Genomic DNA, 21,987 nt, shown 5'->3' with positions numbered 1-21,987 from the left:
TAATAGGCTTTTTCTGAATCTCTCCTTATTATCCAACATATTCGCTTATCCAACGTTCTGCTGACCCGTTTATGTTGGATAAGTGAGACTCTACTGTAGTACAAATCCAGCCTCAGCTCCCTTCCACACAGCTGAAAAAGAAATCCCACATTATCTGCTTTGAACTGGGATATATGGCAGTGTGTACTCAGATAATCCAGTTCAAAGCAGAGATTATGGGATTTTTGCTTTAATAAGGTAAAGGTTTCCCCTGATGTTAAGTCCAGTCATGTCTGACTCTGGGGGTTGGTGCTCATCTCCATTTCTAAGCTGAAGAGCCGGCGTTGTCCGTAGACACCTCCAAGGTCACGTGGCGGGCATGACTGCATGGAGCACCGTTACCTTCCCGCCAGAGCAGATCTGCTCACATTGGCATGTTTTCGAACTGCTAGGTTGGCAGGAGCTGGAGCTAACAGCGGGCGCTCATTCAGCTCCCGGGATTTGAACCTGCAACCTTTTGGTCTGCAAGTTCAGCAGCTCAGCGCTTTAACACACTTCGCCACTGGGGCTTAATATTCTGGGTTATATGGCTGTGTGGAAGGTCCCCCAGATCTTGAACTGGATTATATGGCAGTGTAGATTCATATAATCCAGTTCCAAGCAGATAATGTGGATTATATGCCAATACAAATCCAGGCCCCTTTCACACAGCTGAATAAAATCCCACATCATCTGCTTTGAACTGGAATATATGGCAGTGTGGACTCAGATAACCCAGTTCCAAGCAGATCTTGTGGGATTTTCTGCCTTAATATTATGGATTATATATGGCTGTGTGGAAGGGCCCCCAGCCTCAGGCCCCTTCCACACAGCTGGGGGAAAAAAATCCCACACTATTTGCTTTGAACTGGAATATATGGCAGTGTGGACTCAGGGCACATCCAGACAGCCCTTTAACCCAGAATATCAAGGCGGAAAAACTCCACAATATTTGCTTTGAACTGGGATATCTGAGTCCACACAGCCATATATTCCGGTTCAAAGCAGATAATGTGGGATTTTCTGCCTTGATATCCTGGGTTATATGGCTGTTTGAAAGGGCTCTCAGAAGACTATTGTCAAAATATAGCTCTCAGGGTTCCATGAGAGCGATTCCTGGCAGTTAAAGCGGTATCAAACTGCATTATACTATTTGTTTTATTTGATATTTTGTGACTGTTTTACTTTTATTGTTTGTGAATTGTTTATTATGATTGTACCAGCATTGAATGTTTACAGGTTAAAAATAAAGATTATTATTATTATTATTAATAATAATAATAATAATTCCATAGTGTGGGCCCCCCTTCTACACTGTCCATATATCCCAGGATGTGGTTCCAGATTACGCAGTGGAGACTTATATAATTCAGTTCAAAGCAGATAACTTGGAATCAGATCCTGGGATATAAGGACAGAGTAGAAGGGGCCGGGGTATTCTTGGGGGGGGGGGGGGGGCTCCTGACTCACAAATGGGTGCAGCCACACTACAGAACTGTAGCACTTTGACACCACTTTTAACTGTCGTGGCTCAATGCTATATAGAGGCGATCTGCTTTGAACTGGATTATATAGACTCCTGGGATTTGTAGTTTGTTGCAGCTTTCTGGCAGAGAAGACCACCTACCTGGATAGAAAGAGCCAAAGCCAATGTAAATATTGTACAAAAATTAGAGAAATTGTGTTGTTGAAGGCTTTCATGGCCAGGATCACAGGGTTGTTGTATGTTTTCCGGGCTGTATGGCCATATTCTAGAAGTATTCTATCCTGACGTTTCGCCCACATCTATGGCAGGCATCCTCAGAGGTTGTGAGGTATGTGGAGAATGCACACAGTTAAGGAAATTGTGTTCATGGTTAAAGATAAAGCTTTAGGGTAAATATGTGAGATCAGATCCTGGGATATAGAGCAGTGTAGATCCAGGCTACATCCTGGTGTCAGGATGTGTGACCTGGTGCAATTATTTTTTTTTTTAAAGGTGTATTTATGTATTTATTTTAAAATTTTGAATGTATACTCCATCTTTAAAGGACCATTTCCTTCCACCACCATCACCCTTTTTCTGAAAGAAAGCTGCTGTGTCTTTAGACAGCACAGAAACTCAACAGGTGATGCCTAAACAGGAAGGGCTCCCCCTGCTGCATTTCTATCTCTTACAAAGTATTTTCACTCTTCTTTCTCTCCAAAATTGGGGTTCAAAGCTCGCAATTTAAAATAAAAATCTTACTAAAACAGGTGAAAATTCAACATTCCAGCAGCATGAAATGAGTGACAAGGTTTGACTCCACGCTGCCATGCCTCAAAGGTGACCCGGATGCCACTTTTCCTCTCCCCCTTTTAGCTGCACAACAACCTTGTGGAGTAGGTTATCACCTGCCTAAAAGTGCTTCTACAGATCCCTGCCATTCAAAGTTCCCCATGAAGGATAGCAACTGGACCCTGTAGGCTTTGTAGATGAATGGAAAGAAGGGAACACGCAAATGTCCTTTTGCTTTCACTCAGTGTTTTCCTTTTTTCCTTTTCTTTCCTTCCTCCCCACAATATTTTGGGATCTACCTCAGATTTGGGTTTGCAACTGCAGGACCTTCAAAGATGACACTCCTGGCTTCTGAACGCTCGATGCTGATCCGAAGCAAGTTCCGCTCCGGTAAGTAAGAATTGAGTGTGGACGTATTTTATTCTTTCGGCACATAGAGATTGTTGGCCTTTGCTGAGGTTTGTAGCTGGTTGTGTTTATTTTTTTGGAGGTGGGGGCAATGTGGTGTAGTGGTTTGAGGGTGGGATTATGACTCTAGAGACCAGGGTTCGAATCCTCACGTGGCCATGTAACCTATTTGGGCAGGTCGCACTCTCTCAGCCTCAAAGGAAGGCAAAGGGAAATCCACCCCAGAAAACCTTATGATGTATTTATCATAGATGGGAAAATGAGCTCAGGGCAGCATACAACCAATTCAATATAGTTTGTGGCAGCCACAAAAACGAAGTTTCTGGAGTATAACAACAACTTTCAAAGTAAGTACCACAATTAAACAGAAAAATGTAAATTCAAACCAGGAACAGATTTTTTTTAAAAAAAAATTGTGACATAGTGTTAATCTGGATTCAGAAACTGGATTATATGGCAGTGTAGATCCAGCCTCTGTGAGAATTTGAATCAGAATCTTTCAGTCCCACTTCAATATTGTAACCATTGTTCCACTCTCTCAGAAGGCTTCCTTGTTCATTTGCATTTTCAATCTCTACCAAGAGAGCAAGTGTATGGCAACTCCCAGTTTGCAGTTATAAATCAGGAGTAGACTTGCCATTTAATCTCTTGCTGTACTGTGGATTGCAGCTTTTGCTATTTACGCCACCATTTTTGTGGCATTTTATAAAATTGATATTTTAATCATACTGTGAAGATTTGTAAGAGCTTTCAGAGAGGTTGCATCTATACCATAGAATCAATGAAGTTTGGCTACCTTGGCTCAATGCTAGGGAACCCAGGGAGTTGTAATTTCTCTGCCACCATCTTTGGGCAGATCCGAAGCAGAAGGTTGTAAAACTACAGTTCCCATGATTTCATAGCATTGAGTCATAACAGTTAAAGTGATGTCAAACTGCATTAATTTTACAGTGTCCATGCACCCTGAGATAAATGTTTTGTTTCAGTGAGCAAATGGGGGAGCATCTATTGTTCCCAAACAGATCCATTTTCTGTTCTCCTTCTGTACATCCAGGCCTGAATGGGAGCAAAACTGGGCATTTGCCAAAGTCTCCGGCTGTCTATCCTGCTGCCGTATGTTAAGGCCATTTTCAAGGCCAGCCCTGTTGTGATTCAGAGCAAGGCCACAGCCTCAGGCAGCAGACTCTCTGTGGTAGGGAACAGCTGAAAGATGTGAGGGTAATATGCCACGTGGCCAGCTTTTCATTTACTCAGTCAAGTTGTTGCTCTCAAGTGTAGTGGAAGTCTTCCATCACCAGTGTTAACATTCATCTGCCATTTTGCTCAGGTTACATGCCAGACCCTCCAGTCCTGATTAATACTTTGTCGGCCCATTTTTCAGCTGCTTTTATTATTTATTTATTTTTACCTTGCTTTTCTCCCACATTGGGACTCAAAGTGGTGAACAACATGTAAACAAAAACATCATAACCATAAAAATAAACATAGTCATCAAAACATGACATCTCATGAAAAATTATAAAGCACACAACAACATAATAAATAACTGGTAGGTAAAGGTAAAGGTTTCCCCCTGACATTAAGTCTAGTTGTGTCCGACTCTGGGGATTGGTGCTCATCTCTATTTCTAAGCCAAAGGGCTGGTGTTGTCCGTAGACACCTCCAAGGTCATGTGGCTGGCATGATTGCATCTAGTGTTGTTACCTTCCCACCGAAGCGGTACCTTTTGATCTACTTACATTGGCATGTTTTTGAACTGCAAGGTTGGCAGATGCTGGGGCTAATAACAGGAGCTCACCTGTTCCCCAGATTTGAACCACCGACCTTTCAGTCAGCAAGTTCAGCAGCTCAGTGGTTTAATCCGCTGCACCACCGGGGGCTCCAATAAATAACTAACCCAACGTAATTTTAATGTCCAATTTCCTCTCTTTTCACCATTGTATTTGTCAACTCACTCAGCTGGAGATGGGGGAAAGGAGATGGACAGGCTCTTGCCCTTCCCAGTAGAGTTAGGCAAAAGCAATCTACTGCAGGTTTTGCTAGGTCATCTGTCCTTCTTCATTAAAAAAAACCTTTGGCCATTTTGACCACATTCTGACATTCTTGGCCAGAAGTGTTCAGATTTTGATATAGGAAAATAGGATGTGCCAGAAGTTCCATCTTGTCCTTTTGTGTCCAGTGGCAAAATGCGTGAGTCCAGCTCTGCCCCTCTTTTTCTGGTTGGAAGTAGCAATCCCGTTCAGCATTCAGCGGCCAGCTGCTCATCCAAAACAGAGGCCAGGATGAACCGGCCATTAGCCAAACTGAGGTGGCCACCTCCGGTCACACATTAAGATGTCAGTGTTTTTACTGCCAGAAACTGGGAGAGACATTTGTGAAATCTGCTGCCTCAGGTGCTAAAATAACTTGCATGCCCTGTGGCACTACACACATTAACTTTATAGGAGTGGAGGAAGGGCTCCGTTTGCTGATCTGCCTCAGGCAGCAGAATGTCTTCGGCCAGTCCTGCAAATAAGCATTTTCTTACCTCTGCAGGAAGATATAAATAAATAGTCCAGGACAACAGCTACATCTTTTCACTGTGAGTGTCTGTAGAGGGAAGGTCAGACCTGATATTTACGAGGACCTCATTAGTTTCCCTTCCCCTTGAATTAACTGACTGCAAATCCCATTTTTCACTTTGAACTCAGTTTGCAGCAATAAGACACAGACAAAGGGGGATGTGGGAAGAGGAGAAACAGACATTTTATAAGTGACTTTAAATGGGATAACAGAGTATTTCAAATAACACTATCTAACAAAATTTGGGGAAAAAATCTGTTCCTGGTTTGAAAAAAGTATTTCCTGTTTAATTACGGTACTTACTTTGAAAGTTGTTATACTCCAGAAGCGGGTTTTTTTTTTGTGATTGCCACAAACTGTGTTGAAATGTTGAGACTCTAGGAGATATTAATTGAAAAACTATAGGAAAATGTGTTGTCGAAGGCTTTCATGGCTGGAATCACTGTGTTGCTGTGAGTTTTCTGGGCTGCGTGGCCATGTTCCAAAAGCATTATCTCCTGACATTTCATCCACATCTATGGCAGGCAGCCTTGGAAGTTGCGAGGTCTGTTGGAAATCAGGAACAACATTTCCCAGAAAAGGATCCCTCCCCCCAGGCAGGAAATTGCTAGGCTTTGAAGCTGCAAGGCTATTCAGTGCTAATCAAGCTGGCCAATTGCAACATTCATACTTGTTGGGTTGTTGTATGTTTTCCGGGCTGCATGGCCATGTTCCAGAAGTATTATTAATAATAATATTCTGGAACATGACCATACAGCCTGGAAAACTCATATGAACCCTATAGCAAAATGTGCTGCAGGATATCCCTTCCGCAAAGACAAAGTTTTTTTTTCAGTTTAATAAACTTTTCCCACGTTTCCCATGTAGGGAAATGAGTGTTACATAGTATAATCAGAACTATCCATTCCAGATTGGGATGGTTATAGGCTGTGGCACAATATGTTAAATATGTTCAGAATTCAGTTCCTGTAACTGGTCAAACAGGTGTATTTTCATATACTGTAAAATAGGATGCCTGACTAAGGTGAATTCCTATTTTGAGGATGGTCTTCACATTGTAATATATTTTGAAAATGTCTATGAGTATCCCCTTTTCATCTCTTACATTGGTCTAGACCAGGCATGGGCAAACTTGGGCCCTCCAGGTGTATCGGACTTCAACTCCCACAATTCCTAACATCCTCAAGCCCCTTCCTTTTCCCCCTCAGCTGCTTAAGGCTGTTAGGAATTGTGGGAGTTGAAGTACAAAACACCTGGAGGGCCAAAGTTTGCCCATGCCTGGTCTAGATGCACTATTTTCTGTGCTCTTTCTTTCACATCTCGTCATTTTTTTTCAAGGTACTATTGCAGAATTGAATTAGGTTTGATTGGAAAGAGGAGTAGCAATAACATTATGGCAAATCAGTAGTGGCAACTGGTTGTGAGTGGGGAACAGAGAGGAAAGTGGAATGTGTGGGAATGAAGAATAGGATGAATGCATAATCTCTCCAAAGTTAATTACAAAACAGAAGCCATTGTAAGAGTCAAGATCATTTTGGTCAGCTGAAAGACTGGTGTCCTAAAACAATATATCTACTGTATGTTTGCCTTCAAGTCACCTGTCAACTTATGGTGACCCCACTAATTTTAAAGGGTTTTCTTAGGTAAGGAGAACTCAGATGTGGTTTTGCCAGTTCCTTCTTCTGAAATATAGTCTACAGCATCTTGAATCTCATATAATTTAACTCTGGTATCTAATAGCTATTTTGTTCAAAACCAGCCTAGACCATACTTTATGTTTTTACAATTCATGCGGTGCTTGCAAAACATTTTATCACGTGGACATGGAAATCAGTATAGCCTCTTAAAACCTTTATATAGAATCATAGAGTTGGAAAAGACCTCATGGGCCATCCAGTCCAACCTCCTGCCAAGAAGCAGGCAAATTGCATTCAAAGCACACCCGGCAGATGGCCATTCAGCCTCTGATTAAAAGCCTCCAAAGAAGGAGCCTCCGCCACACTCTGGAGCAGAGAGTTCCACTGCTGGACAACTCTCACAGTGAGGAAGTTCTTCCTAATGTTCAGGTGGAATCTCCTTTCCTGTAATTTGAAGCCATTGTTCTGTGTCCTAGTCTCCAGGGCAGCAGAAACCAAGCTTGCTCCCTCCTCCCTATGACATATTTATACATGGCCTTCATCATGTCACTTCTCAGCCTTCTCTTCTGCAGTCTAAGCATGCCCAGCTCTTTAAGCCACTCCTCATAGGGCTTGTTCTCCAGACCCTTGATCATTTTAGTCGCTCTCCTCTGGACACATTCCAGCTTGTCGACATGGAGCTGTTTTAATCAAGAAGGACCCATTTCAACATATCTTGTGGATGCGTGCTTGTTTTTATCTTTGTTGGTCCCGGTGTGTTACATACGGGGAACAAGGCTTGGAAGATGTTCTTGTTTGGATTATAACCCCCAGAATCTCCCAGTGAGCATGCCTGGTGGTCATTCACAGAATCATAGACTTCATGGGCCATCCAGTCCAACCCCATTCTGCCAAGAAGCAGGAACATCACATTCAAAGCACCACCGACAGATGGATATCCAGCCTCTGCTTAAAAGCCTCCAAAGGAGCCTCCAGAATGAAGGCTTCCATCAGCTGTAGTCTAAGGAAGTTCCCCCCCCCCCCGAATTCTCCTAGGAAATGATGAAATTTGAGATGGCCTTTCAATCTAAAACCAATTGAGATTTTTTAAAAACCCTAAATTTCACATTATCACCCTTCATTATCATCCAGTGTCTTGGAAAAGCAGTAACAATGAGGATTTGTTGCAAAAACTTGTCAGTTACTTGACATTCAGTCACTTAGCTGTTAAAAGGAGACTGTTACTGTACTAACTAGTTTAACCTAGTGAATATGATAGAGAAGTGTGTTGTATAGGTGCTTTTGTGTGCTCTTGTGTACTATGTGAAATGTCATTCATGCTGCATAGCTAATGGGTTATATGCCCTCACACACACACACACTCACACACTGCTGCCCCTTTGCAAGAGTTATTGCAGCCTCTGGCCTGGGAGTTAGGGGCATCTTCTGTTTCCAGCCTTTTAAATAAATAGAGAGTGGCGTCACCCCAGCTGCTGCTGAGAATGGGACAAATGCCCGGGTTAGCAGGGAGGCAGGAGCAAAGGGGCACAGGAATAGAAACGCTGGGAGCAGTCCCACCCTCCCCAAGTATGATGTGCCTGCTGCCTGATAGTAGGGCAAAGCGTGGAGAATCTCACCCACCCCAAATATACCCACTTTACGCTGTGTCTTGAAAGAGTTATCCTTTCCAGCACAAGGAGCTATTGTCCCAAGGGGGTGGTATTAACTTCTGAAAGGCAGAAAGAAGAGCTTAATTTCAGTTCTTGATTTCAAAGCAGGCTGGCAAAGCTATTTCGGATTTCTGCAGAGCAGCTGCTGTTCCAATTCTATCATTTCCCTTCCTATACTGTCTTTGTCCTGTACCATCTCTACCATTTTCCCTTCCTCTACTGCCTTTGTCCTGTGCCAACTCTACCATTTCCCTCCCTTATTACCGTTGTCCTATGCCAACTCTACCATTTCCCTTCCTTTATTACCGGTGTCCTTTGCCAAATCTACCATTTCCCTTCCTGTATTACCAGTGTCCTTTGCCAAATCTACCATTTTCCTTCCAATACTGCCTTTATCCTGTACCATACTTCTCATTTTCCTTTCCTATACTGCCTTTGTACTGTGACAACTCTACCATTTCCCTTCCTATACTTCCTTTGTACTTGGTCTGTCATAAACCAGCTTTTCCTATTCTAATGCCTAATTCTAGCAAAACCAGGAAGTACGGCCATTACCTGTGCTGGCTGGGGGCTTCTGAGATATTTGTCCAAAATGTCACAACACTCCTTTCCAAATATCTTGGATCCCACCTCCCATCATGCCCTAGTGAACATTGGACGAGGTTATGGGAGGATGAAAGCCAAAAAAGCCACTGATTATTTCTTCTCCCTTCTAGGGCCCCATATTTACACTCACCATGTAATACAGTACCTAGCTAGCTTCAAACTACCGTGGCTAAACAACAGATGTCCATGAATGTGTATGCAAAAAAGTCTTTAGAGAAGTAGAGAAAAGTTTGATCCCATCTTAGGTACCACTGGCCATATAGGCTAGATCTACACTGCCATGTAATGCAGTTTCTGGTCCCAGATTGGAGCCGCGGTGGCGCAGTGGGTGAAACCCTTGTGCCAGCTGACTGGAAGGTTGGCGGTTCAAATCCGCAAGATGGGGTGAGCTCGCATCTGTCAGCCCCAGCTTCCCATGCGGGGACATGAGAGAAGCCTCGCACAGGATGGTAACACATCCAGGCGTCCCTTGAGCAATGTCTTTGTAGATGGCCAATTCGCTCACACCAGAAGCAACTTATAGTATGTTCTCAATTTGCTTCTGACATGATTTTTAAAAATCCCAGATTATCTGCTTTGAACTGGATTATATGGCAGTGTAGACTCAGGTAATCCAGTTCAAATCAGATAATCTGGAATTAAATACTGGGTTATATGGCAGCGTAGCTCCTGCTGCAATTATGTTTCCTACTTCAGGGATCTTTAGTTTTTCTAAAGCCCCTTCTACACTGCCATATAATCCAGATTATCAATGCAAATAATCCACATTATCTCCTTTAAACTGGATTATTTGAGTCCACACTGCCATATAATCCAGTTCAAAGTAGATAATCCTGATTTTATATGGCAGTGTAGAAGGGGCCTAATTGAGCTCAGGATTTCTTATTTCCTGCCCTATGCAGATTGTAGATATTCCAAAGAAAAAGAGCAATAATTGATCACTGTATGTATTCATTTGGTACATGAGGCTTTAGTTATTTGCGAAGGAAAGATGTAGCACTGGCTCAGAAAGTTTTACATTTTACCTGGGTTGCTGCCAAAATCAGAGCCACTCATGTAAACGGCACCTGCTTCTTCCATGCCTTTCCCCCCATAAATGCACGTCAGCCACACACCATTCCATTCTGCCTCAAGCATGTTGTTTTCCATCAGGGAGCAAACTTTTTGTCATTGGATCATCCAAGCACATTTTAAGTCTGCCAAGGGGATGCACTTGATCCCTGGGAATCCAGTCTGTCAAGCCGGAGGTCCACCTGTTTTATTGCCGAGGGACCAAGTGGCTTCACCCATTTAAGTTGGTGTCACCATGGGTCTACATCACAGCTATTGCACCAATACTCTGTTGTATATCCTGACTTTGTACCATTTCACAAAGAGCTATTTGGTACCTACATTGTTCCATAATACTTTATGTATAAACTTTTTTTCCATCAGCAAACGTAATTGGAATCCTTAGTCTTTGTTTTGTTGTTTCTTATTTCTTTTTATGGGAATGAGTGCTTTCATTGGCTCAGTGCTATGTAGAAGCAAAAGTGACAATATGGTTTTCATTGTTTTACTAATGTTTATAACGGTGTAATTTTAGTGGTTTTTGACCCCTGATCCTCATAAAGTGGGAAAATCAAATATGTTTCTTATAGTTCAGGACCTTTGTATTATTTATACAATTTGCAGTTAGTATTTCCCGAATCAACTTTACCTCTAATATACCAGGCATGATTGTGATTTGTGCCAAGTCAAGTGATAAGGTAAAGGTTTTCCCCTGACATTAAGTCTAGTCATGTCCGACTTTGGGAGTTTGTGCTCATCTCCATTTCTAAGCCGAAAAGCCGGCGTTGTCCGTAGACACCTCCAAGGTCATGTGGCCAGCATGATTGCATGGAGTGCCGTTAGGAGCAGTACCTATTGATCTACTCATATTTGCATGTTTTTGAACTGCTAGGTTGGCAGAAGCTGGGTCTAACAGCAGGAATTCACCCAGCTTCCCAGATTTGAACCTTTCGGTCAGCAAGTTCAGCAGCTCAGCAGTTTAACCCACTGCGCCACCAGGGACTTCAGCCAAGTAATACATGGTGCATATTATATTCCTAAAATAATAATGGTCCCATCTACACTGACCATTTGATGCAGTTTCAAGCCGGTATTAAAGAAAGTGGTTTTGCTATGCAGATGATTACACAGAAAATCCTGAAACCGATTTGGGGCCTAGATGGTGATCATACAAACCACAGAGCACTGATATACTTATTGGTATTCTTTTGCTTACTTTTGTGGGAGTTTGTTGTCTGGCTAGATCCAAACTGCATTAAGTGGTCAGTGTAGATTGGGACAATGTGATCTCAAAACATACTGCATTCTATTTTCATTTTTTGCAAGAAATTTCATTTTTTCCTAAGCTTTCTAGAAGTTTACATTTCTGTGTTAGAGAAGAAGGAAAGTTGCAGGGAGCAATAGTATTAGGAGGTCAAAAGGAAAGACATTTCCATTCTGACTTCGTGACACACAAGGTCTATTACACTATGTAACAAAATTCAGAAAAAACTATTCCTGATTTGAAAGTGTTATTTCCTGCAGTACTTACTTTGAAACTAGGTGTTATACTCCAGAAACTTTGTTTTTGTAGCTGCCACAAACTATATTGAATTAGTTGAGACTCTAGGACAGGCATGGGAAAACTTTGGCCCTCCAGGTGTTTTGGACTTCAACTCCCACAATTCCTAATAGCCTACTGGCTCATTAAAAACTATAGTAAAATGTGCTGCAAGTGGTCCTGTAAAAATGAAGTTTTTGCAATTTAAAAAACTTCTCCCATGTTTTTATGAAAGACCTAATTAGGAAAACACATTTATAACCCAGGAACAAACAACTGTGTGATATAGTGTAATGACTGCCCCAACTGTCTTCCTATCTTTCTCCTTCCAGGGCAGGGTATGTGCAGAGGTGTGTGTGTGTGTGTGTGTGTGTGTGTGTGTGTGTGTTCACACAGGTATTCAGACCAATGCTGAAGAGTGTTTGTAACAGCTGCTCTTTGAAAAGTAGTGGGGTGGGCATGGGGACATTTCTGCTTCTTGCCACAGAGATGCCAGCCTCTAAGCTATGCTAATATTTCCTATACATCACACATCCTCCAGCTCTTTTCTTTTGGCAGATACAGTCCCAATTAATGATTTTCCACTTTTCCAGCTGTTTTTTAAAAATGGCCCAGTTTCTCTCTTTTCCTCCCATTTTACCCTTTTGTCTTTGGCTTATTTCAATTGCTGTAAATTGAATTCAGTGTAATTTGAAGTCGGGAGAGGGCAGGTCAAAGTTTTGTCCTTCTCAGTTGGCTCAGTCAAAAGAAAACTGCTACATTTTGTCTTAGCTTGTGTGTTCTTCTTTATTAATAATTTTAGACTTTTTGGCCACACACTGATGTCCCTTGGGACCCTGATTTTCATCTGTGAAATGTTGGAAGATGTGGCATCACAACAGAATTCATCTCTTGGTTGCAAAGTTCCCTTGTTGTTCTTTAGGAATAACTTATCATGCGGTTACGGTTTTATGGTGTTGAAGTAGCTCCGTGCTGCTGTTCTTTTACTGTGGCATTTACTACTGAAAAAGCATTGATATTTATCATTTATTGAGCAAAACAGATCCCGCTCCAGGTTTCTTGAGCAGAACTTGCTGGGCGATGTTCACTGTGCATTCATTTATTTTTCATAAGATATTCATTTTCAGTCTAATTTTGCACAACACTGACTCCAGCTGTTCACTTTTCCCTCTCCAGATCTGCTGTATCCTTAGCTAACAAGATATAGTCATTGCCGAAAGCTAAGTGCCTTTGTTGTTTACTGTTGGCGTAGGCTCCATACTCCCAGTTTAATTTATTGAACAGTAATCTCAGAACTGGAGGGAATAGTTTCAGTGAAATTGTGTTGCTTTCTCCACTCCGTTGCAACTCTAGATGCAGCCAAGATCTCTGAACTGTGTGGTCTCTGCAGTATAGATTATCTTGGTTTCTTCAAGCTGGTTAGCATATATCTAGTTCATTCCATTCCAGTCCCATTCAGTACATTACAGGCAGTACTGACTTCAGTGGAATCAAATGAGGTGCCATCTCTTGTCCTTCTCTTGGACCCTTCTCAAAATGCACCCTGGCTAATTCCCTGAGTCTAAGGACAAGAATGGCTTCAGAGTCTCTGGCTCCAAAGCCATTCCATTCCATTGGAAAATTATCTTTTTACCAAGACCTCAAACAGTATGGACCTTTATTCTGTGATGAAAATGGATATGCTGGCTACTGGCTAGGAATGGTGTGAGACATAATTGAAAACCTGACATTTGTTCATTCATTCATTCATTCAGAATCACACTCACCTCCACTGCCCAAATGTTTTTAATCTCTATCCCTGTCATCTTTTCTCTCATTGTCTATTTTCAGATGTAAGGTTTTTGAAGCCAGTAATACTGTATTTTGCTTGCAAAGCACTATGTGTATTGTGACATAGCTATGTATAAATAAAAACCAACAAAGGTGAAGAAAGCATTATGTTTTACATATCTCAGCTAGTTGCTGGACAGAGTGTACATGCTCAGCTGTTGGAAATTTTGAACTGAACCACCCTGTTCCTTTGATATCATCTGATATCAGCGTAAGAACTATTACAAGGATTTAGGCAGCTTCAGTTAGTCTAGCAGACTTTGTTTTTCAGAGTATTCCCTTTACCGCCAGTTGCAGAAAATTAGATATAAGCTCTTGGCAGGCGTAGTTAATGGGCACAATCTTCAGGAATAGGGAGTAGGGCACCAGTCAAGCGATGTTTCTGCCATATTCTTACCTCCTTTGAGCAGTTTATATAAATTTTTATTCATTTGCTTGTGTTTTACAGTTTAACTTTTGCTTTTAGAAACTAAAAAAATGATCAATGAATTCAGTTGAATTTAGTTTTGAAATTGATCATTATGAGCTTCCATTGTGAGCATTCAGAAAACTGCAACCGTCTTGTTTTCAGAGAGCTGATTCCTTCCTTGCAGTGTGGGCACATGCATCACGATGGGTGCATGTGTCTAGCAATGTGAGCATTTATTTTCTTCGTATTTGCCACTGGCCATTTAGGCCATAATATCAGCCATGGCAAGTGAGCCATTTGAAATCACAGTAACCATTCAGAGTTTAATCAGGCATAGTTTGACATTATTCTGTTCATATGTGTACAGAAGAGAAAACTTGGGAAAGCTAGTCTGCTTGACCAAGCATCAAAAGGATTGTGCATTATTTATGTAATAAATATTCCTAACCTATCATATATCAGCAGCTCTCATGACAGGTTTTGTGTGTGTGTGTGTGTGTGTGTGTGTGTGTGTGTGTGTGTAAAGGTTTCCCCTGACGTTAAGTCCAGTCATGTCTGACTCTGGGGGTTGGTGCTCATCTCCATTTCTAAGCCGAAGAGCCGGCGTTGTCCGTAGACACCTCCAAGGTCATGTGGCTGGCATGACTGCATGGAGCGCCGTTACCTTCCTGCCGGAGTGGTACCTGTTGATCTACTCACATTGGCATGTTTTCGAACTGCTAGGTTGGCAGAAGCTGGATCAACAGCGGGCGCTCACTCTGCTCCCGGGATTTGAACTTGCGACCTTTCGGTCTGCAAGTTCAGTAGCTCAGTACTTTAACACACTTCACCACCGGGGCTCCTCTGAGATCATTCTAACACTTTAAAAAATCAGAATACTTGTAGTCAGCTCACATTAAATGGTTGATCATTATATATATATATCCTTTTTTCCTCTCCACAGTACTCCAATTGCGAATGCAACACCGACGGTCCCAGGAGCAGCTCTCCGAACGCCACTTAATTCCAGGTGAATCCCCCCAACATATTATGTTGTGTGTGTGTGTGTGTGTGTGTGTTCCAATGGTTTCTGTCAAGGGCTACATAAAAATACTTTCAGATATACAGGCAGTCCTGAAGTTACAAACTAGATCCTGTAGGTTTGTTCTTAAATTGAATTTGTATGTGAGTTGGAACAGGTACTTTTTAAAGTGTAACTCCAGTTCTCTCACTATACACACACACACACACACACTTTGGATAGCATAGGGAAGGGTTAACGTCCCTGTGGTGTTTGCTTTGCTCTCTGTGCCCCTGTATGGAAGATTTCACCTTCCAAATATATATATTAAAGAAGTCCTGCCTAGGAACAGACCAACTTCATTACCTGAGTTATCCATGTATTAACAAAAAATGAAACATTTCCTCCAGGTGGTTTGACTGACCTTATTTCCCTTTATTGTTTCTCCAGCTCTCAACAAACCCCTTGCGACTTTTCCGCAGCCCAGTGGGACACAGAACAAAGTGAGTAGATCTGAGGATTCCAGTAATGTCTGGGACATAGCTGGTGTTGGTGCAAATCCTTTTCAGGTGTTCGAGTAGCTGACTACTATGAGAGGCTGTGTTTAACTGATTCCCACCTTGAGCATCAATCAACCTTTGAGACTAAATATGTACAAGGTTTTTTCCCCAGTCCTGCCCCTTTCTCACCCTTGCATTGTATGGAATAACCCTTTCAGGAAGACCTCAACATTTGGGCATGCTCTTGTGGCAGGAGGCGGCTCTTTAGTGCTACTATTCAACTGTATATTGTGATTATGACTATCAATGGTTCTTCAAAGTCAAAGGTAGAGAAAGAGGGCCTCTTTCCCCCTCTAATAGCTCTGCTACCTGTGATCCTTTTAACTGCAAATGCAAGGTAACGAACCCAAGACCTCCTGCTTTTATGGCATATGTTGTATCACTCAACAGCTGTCGCCATTGCCCAAGATTCATTTTAGACTCTGTGGGTGAAACATTTCTGTGACTTAATAAGATGAAAGATGAATTAGCATCTTGGCAGTGCATGCAGGTCCTTAAAGTTCCCTTTCAGGGTGGGAGGAGGTGTTCCATCAACTATAGGCTCTTATCTCATCTGATCTGGGCCGAGGGATACAATTAACAACTTCAGAATATTTAGGTTATTAAACTAGTTTCGTGGGTCCTTCCAAAACAGAAAAAGCAGACATTTTGGAGGGGAAACTGAAAAAGGCACAACCATCACATGAAATGCATTATATACATTTTTCAGAACATATCATATTTCACTGAATCTAATGTGCCATCAAATGTATAGCACACCCTGCTTTTAAATTTTCAATAATTTTTTTTGGGGGGGGGGGGGAGGGAGAGTTTTCTTTGAATTGTTTTAGGATGCACAATATCTTGTGTTAGTTTCAATATGGAAGTTAGCTTTTTTTTACTAGCTTAATGGTTTCTCCTCTCTTAGTGGTGAGACAATTTTTAAAAACCTTAAATCGGCAAATTTAAGGCACCATCAAGTGTAAGGTGCACCTAAAATGAGGGAAAAGTGCACCTTAGAATCAGTAAAATATGGTAGCTGCAAATTGAACATATATTTCAATTTTTTACCTTTTGCTACAAATAATGCTAGAAGGTCCAAATTACAGTATACTTGTTTTTCCTCCAAAATTTTCTCAGTTCCAGGGCTCAATATTGCTAAGGAGGAATGCCAAACATCTCCCACCTGAAGAGTCATCTAGATGGCTGTCCAAACCCTATGGTCCAATGTGTCCTCCCCCCCCCCTTGAAAAGTTACTTTTTAGACTACAACTCCCAGTATCCCCCAGTGTTTGGCAGCACTTGTTTCAGTCAAGATGCCTGAGATATCTTATGGGATGTGATCACTTTATGGGAGACTGAGGTGGATTATTTGATTACTTGCATACATTCCTAAGGATGCAATTCTTCTGCTTTTGTTCAGGCCAATGAGATTGCAAAGCTGAAAGCTGATTGCAAAGCCTCACCTCGGCCCCACAAGACAAGCACAACCAAGGCCCAGCCTGTAGAAGGTAGGGGGGAAACAACTTATCTCATTTGTCGGGGTCAGTACTTCTGAAAGTTAATATGCATTGATCTAAGAACCAGAAGCTTTAATAATTGGGCGCCCTGGTTTTATTTTATCTGAACAAATTCAACTTCAAAGGATCCAGGAGTCTGGACTGTCATACTCCATCATTTTTTTTTCCTTTTGGTTTTTAATTCATCCCTTTTCCTCTATTAACTTAAACATCCTGACTCCTGGCATTTAGGATTGTGCCAAAAGTTCTATATGAGATTCTTATATAGGGCAAAAAGTTCCCATTTTGAAATATAATTCTGATTCTGACTTGTGATTTAAGTTCTATCTATGCTCTTAGCTTCTGCTTTTTCATCTCATTTACAATCGATGAGGTGTGGGTTAAAGGGAATAAGGAAGTAATCCTACGGTCTTTTGGATCAGTTCATTCTATTGTTTCAAAACTTGCTGAGCCCTCTTCTGCCTTTTTCATATCTGGTTGTGCTAAATACGGGGGGGGGGGGGGGGGGGGGTTTCCAGGAATCTTCCAGATCTAGGAATCTAAGCATCAATCCCAATTGTTAACTTTCAAGAATCCCTTGCCAGCTAGGAACAGCTTTTAAAGGCATCACCCTCCTGGAAAAGAGATCCATACCATAAAACAAAACCTTCACAGTTAAGATTACAGAGGTCAAGTTAACAGGTGCTATGGATAAATGTTTGCGTCCCAGGTTTGGACTACAAGTCCAAGAAACCCTTGGGGATTCTGATAATGATAGTCCAACAAATAACCCCCTCTTCCCCTCAAACTTTTCATCTAACTGCTAGGTGCTAGGTGCAACTTACATCATATCTGTTTAACAGTTTCCCTAATATAACACTAAATGATGTCAGTTTGTCCAACCTTAGTGGACCCCTATGTGTTGAATGATAAATCAGTAGGTAAATCCATTGAATCAGTTGGTGAATACCAACAATAGATCTTCACTAGTTGAGATAAATACTAAAATCCAGACTTCAGCTGGCGACTTACTGGATGAAGGTTGCCAGATGTCCAGTCTAATGGGCCAAGGCTGCTCTTACATTCTTCTTTGGGCTTTCCATGAACTCCGTCTTTTTCGTTTCCTCTTCCTCCTCTGCAGTGCCTCCAGGGGACCCTTCCGAGCTGCAGGACAAAAAGGCTCGCCTGGCCGAAGACCTGAGCGAGAAGATCCTACACCGCCCTGGACCACTTGAGCTGGTGAAGAAGAACATTCTCCCTTTGGATCCAGGCATTAAGGATGCTGTGACAGGTAATGGCTCAAATAGATTCTAGAAGGCAACAGCTGCAAGTAAATGGAAATACCTCTCTCTATCAAATGAAAAAAATAAAATAAAGGGAGCATAAGCAGCTAAACAATTTTAGACCAAAAACGGGCAATAGCGACCGCATTTCTGTAGTTTTAAACAGTTCTCCCTCTGTGCATGATGAAAGGCATTGTGGGCAAGCATACAGATGCTGAGTGGTTTGTTCTGCTCCAAAGTTGCACAAGGTGGATGATTCTTCTAGGTAGTTTCATTTTGCCATGTTGTCTTTTGAGCTGCCAACTCCACTTCTGGGACTGTTCAGGGACTTCCAAGTTACCCAGTCTCGGTTTGCCTCTGGAGGAAGACCCTTGTGGGCAGCCCTCCAGTAGGGATTGCCTGATTTTGCTGCCCACAGGGATATTCTTGCTGTTGCTAGAGGAACATTAAGAGGAGTTGTGGTTCTCATGAATCTTTTTCTTGATTGGAAGGAGGCTGGTAGCCATACAGTGGGTGGCTTTCAGTGTTCAACCTTCTTTCTCTCGCAATTGGCAGCAACTTCCCATCACACATCGGGGGGCAATGCCAGCTAGCTTATAAAATCTATCAGCAGGTGTAAGTTTAAGATATCCCATGATTATTCTACATGTTTCATTCAGTGCTTATATTCACCTGCTTTGCATGGGCTGATTTATGTCAGACGGGGCATGCATACTCAGCAGTTGAACAAGACAAGGCCAGTGCTGATGTTTTTATTACTTATGGGTCTGGACCCCATTCCAGCCATGCAAGACCACTAATAATGTCTGAGATCCTTCAAAGGTGAGGCACAGGAGGAGTTGAACTGAACTAGAGGAGTTTGGGTGGTCAAATACAGTACGAAGTAACTTTCATATAGATAAAGGAAAACAGATTGCAGTTGGAAGAAGAATGCATTGCCTTTGGGGTACTAAAACTAGAGCTCTTTCTCTACCCTGTTTTCAGATGCAACTCCAACTGCTCCCAGTTCCTTCAACTTTGAGGAAGACCTTAGTAGCTCATCTTCATCCTCATCCCCCTGCTTTGCTCTGTCTCCGGGAAGCACTCATCCTACCTCAGGGACTGTTTTTCCGGTAAGCAACTGATTATACTATATAGGTTATGTGCTGAGGGAGATAGGTGCACCCAAAAAGTAAGAATAATAATTACAGAACAGCCCTGAACATAGATGGCCTCTGCAGAGCAACATAACAGACAAAACTGAATTGTCAAAACTACGGTATGCCTTCAGAGGAATAGTATTGGATTAAGGTGTGAATCCAGGTTTAATGTACGGAAAAGTGAAACAAAAACCACTCCCCACTCTCACCCCAAAGTACCAATGCCCAACAAACTGGCTTAGATGCTTGTGTGTGGATATCCACTTATATAAAATAAATATGCATGGTCCTGCTGCCCTCTAAAGGCCACTTGGACCACTGCAAGGCTCAGAGATAAGAGCTTTATTTTTGGAGGCACAACAAAAGATCAGCACAAAACTACATTCTTGACCAGAAACTATATGAATAGGAAACCTTAGCCTTCACTGCTAATGGGGAAAAAGAATAGAAGAGTGTGATGGCCACTCTAAACTTCCGAATAACACTAATCAGGAGTTTATATAAAGAAAAGAGGAATTGGTGCAGGAGTTGAGACCAAGAGCTGGAACCCTTGGTCTCTATTTTCTTTCTCTTCTTCTTGCAGCTAGATATTCCCCCAATGCTAGCAGATCAACAGCCCCCTGGATCATCATCCACCTCTGAGGCCGAGTTCCCTCTCCAAGGAGGGAGCCCTCTTACCAAGCCTTCTGTTTCACTCCTTAAGGTACAGAGAGATATTTAGCAAATGACACTCAGTGGAAAAGGATGTGTTGGTGAACAAAGCATCTATTTTTTTGGTAGAAAATGTATGAGCTGGGTTTATTTATTTTTGAAGGCTGTATGCAAAGGGATCTTGTAACATCTTAGAGCAGGAGAGAACAAAGCTAGGAGCATAAGCATTCACAGACTAAGTCTACATTTTCAGATGCATGGAGTGAATTGCCTAGGACCTGACATTTATAGGCAGACTGTTTATTGGGACTGTAGCTTCACAGTCCTGGAAGACAATCTAATTCCAATGTTTCTGACTTATAGCAACCGTAAGGTCACTTGTGTCGTGGGGTTTTCTTGGCAAGATTTGTTTAGAGAGGTTGCCTTTGCCTTTCATTGAGTCTGATTTCCCCAAAATCAGACTGGCCTAAGCAGGGATTTGAACGATGGTCTCCAGAATTGTAATGCAGCACCCATTGATATTGGAATCACCATAACTGACCAAGCTTGTAAAAGTTAATTTTTGGAATTTTTGCTCCCAGAATAGTATGATCAGTGGCCATGTTGGTTGGGTTACTGTGTGGATTGGAGGCCAAAAAAGGATTTCTGATTTCTTTTTCTTCAGCGTATCAAGCCTAAAAAGACTTAATAAGAAAAAAGATGAAAATATTTAGATCTTGACCAGTGAGTGCTTCATTAACTTTGGTCCATCTGATGTTTTGAATTTCATCTCCCAGCTTGGTCAGTGGTCAAGATTTGGGTCCAAAACATCAGGAGGTTTAAACCACTGTTCTAGGCTCTCTACTTTAACTACCATGCTTTGTCACCCCCTTTTGTCGCCTTGTGGCTTCTATTAGATATTAAGATTGGCCTTCCTTTTTTCCCCTTCCTCCTTTCCCCCAAGCCTCCTCCCAAGGTTCCTGAGGCCAGGAAACCTCCGCGCCCTAAGAAAGTGAAGGAAGCTCGGCCCAAAGTGAAGAAGCTGAAGTACCACCAGTACATGCCTCCTGACCAGAAGGGAGAGCAGGCACCGGTGCCCATGGACGCAGCCTATGCCCGCCTCCTGCAACAGCAGCAGGTCTTCTTGCAGCTCCAGATCTTGAACCAGCAGCAGCAGCCCACACCAACCTCACCAGCCACTTTCTGTGTCCAAGCCCTGCACACTGTCCCAGCCAGGTAGGAGTTTTACAGGCTCTATTTGTAGTAGATCAGGAAAACTACTGCAAAAATATGTGTGAGTTGCTAATAGGTTCACTCCTGAGCTTGGAAAAGTAAGGGAATTTTTTTGGACTATCAAATGACATTTTGCATGTTCTCCCAGAAATAAGCCAGTTGGCCAGCCCCCATGGCCAATATCCATATTGGCTAGGGGATTCTGGGGACTCTGTTCCAAAAAACTTCCCTAAAATATCATTGTTTTATGTTTGTTTCCCTATTGTTTTGTTGGAGAATATGATCAAACTGTGCTATAGAGAGCCAGGATGGTCAATTGTGTATTTTTCTATGTTAATGATGTCTAATGGTGTCCCAATATTTCTTTCTCTCCCTCCCTCCCTCCCTCCCTCCCTTTCTCTCTCTCTCTGTTCTGCTTAGTAGTGCTCCAGAGCAGGTCCTGAGCTTTCCTGGGACACCTACCCCACCAAGTGGGCCTCCTCCACTCTCGCTTCCCTCTCCAGCTACACCAACCTCTCCTTCACCTCCCAAACCAGAACTGCTGCCTGCCAACTTGGAAGAGCTAACAGTGAGTCTCGGTACTGAAATTGCTAATTGCCACCTGAAACCCCATCCTCTCTCCACGGTACCCATACATGCTCACAATTGCCAGATGGACTAAAATTCTTTAATAGGATTCTAATGGGCGTTTCCACAGG

The 21,987-nt window shown here is 42.3% G+C and overlaps 1 protein-coding gene across 2 annotated transcripts in view; it reads left to right on the top strand.

The window, feature by feature from the left end:
* Positions 1 to 21,987, top strand: part of mamstr (MEF2 activating motif and SAP domain containing transcriptional regulator) — a 29,805-nt gene that overhangs the window by 794 nt on the left and 7,024 nt on the right. Inside the window, exons 2-10 of one of the 2 annotated variants that reach the window (XM_008117206.3) lie at positions 2,580 to 2,665; positions 14,910 to 14,975; positions 15,417 to 15,469; positions 16,929 to 17,016; positions 18,146 to 18,295; positions 19,272 to 19,399; positions 20,010 to 20,129; positions 21,021 to 21,292; positions 21,710 to 21,857. In XM_008117206.3, the coding sequence (XP_008115413.1) occupies positions 2,611 to 2,665; positions 14,910 to 14,975; positions 15,417 to 15,469; positions 16,929 to 17,016; positions 18,146 to 18,295; positions 19,272 to 19,399; positions 20,010 to 20,129; positions 21,021 to 21,292; positions 21,710 to 21,857 (1,080 nt within the window). In that variant the 5' untranslated portion in view covers positions 2,580 to 2,610. The remainder of the gene's footprint in view (positions 1 to 2,579; positions 2,666 to 14,909; positions 14,976 to 15,416; positions 15,470 to 16,928; positions 17,017 to 18,145; positions 18,296 to 19,271; positions 19,400 to 20,009; positions 20,130 to 21,020; positions 21,293 to 21,709; positions 21,858 to 21,987) is intronic. The other variant, XM_008117207.3, reaches the window with a different exon arrangement.

The sequence above is a fragment of the Anolis carolinensis genome, chromosome 6 (assembly GCF_035594765.1).
Source record: "Anolis carolinensis isolate JA03-04 chromosome 6, rAnoCar3.1.pri, whole genome shotgun sequence".
In the NCBI taxonomy this organism is placed as follows: Eukaryota; Metazoa; Chordata; class Lepidosauria; order Squamata; family Dactyloidae; genus Anolis; species Anolis carolinensis.
This window is presented reverse-complemented; position numbering and strand designations above follow the sequence as displayed.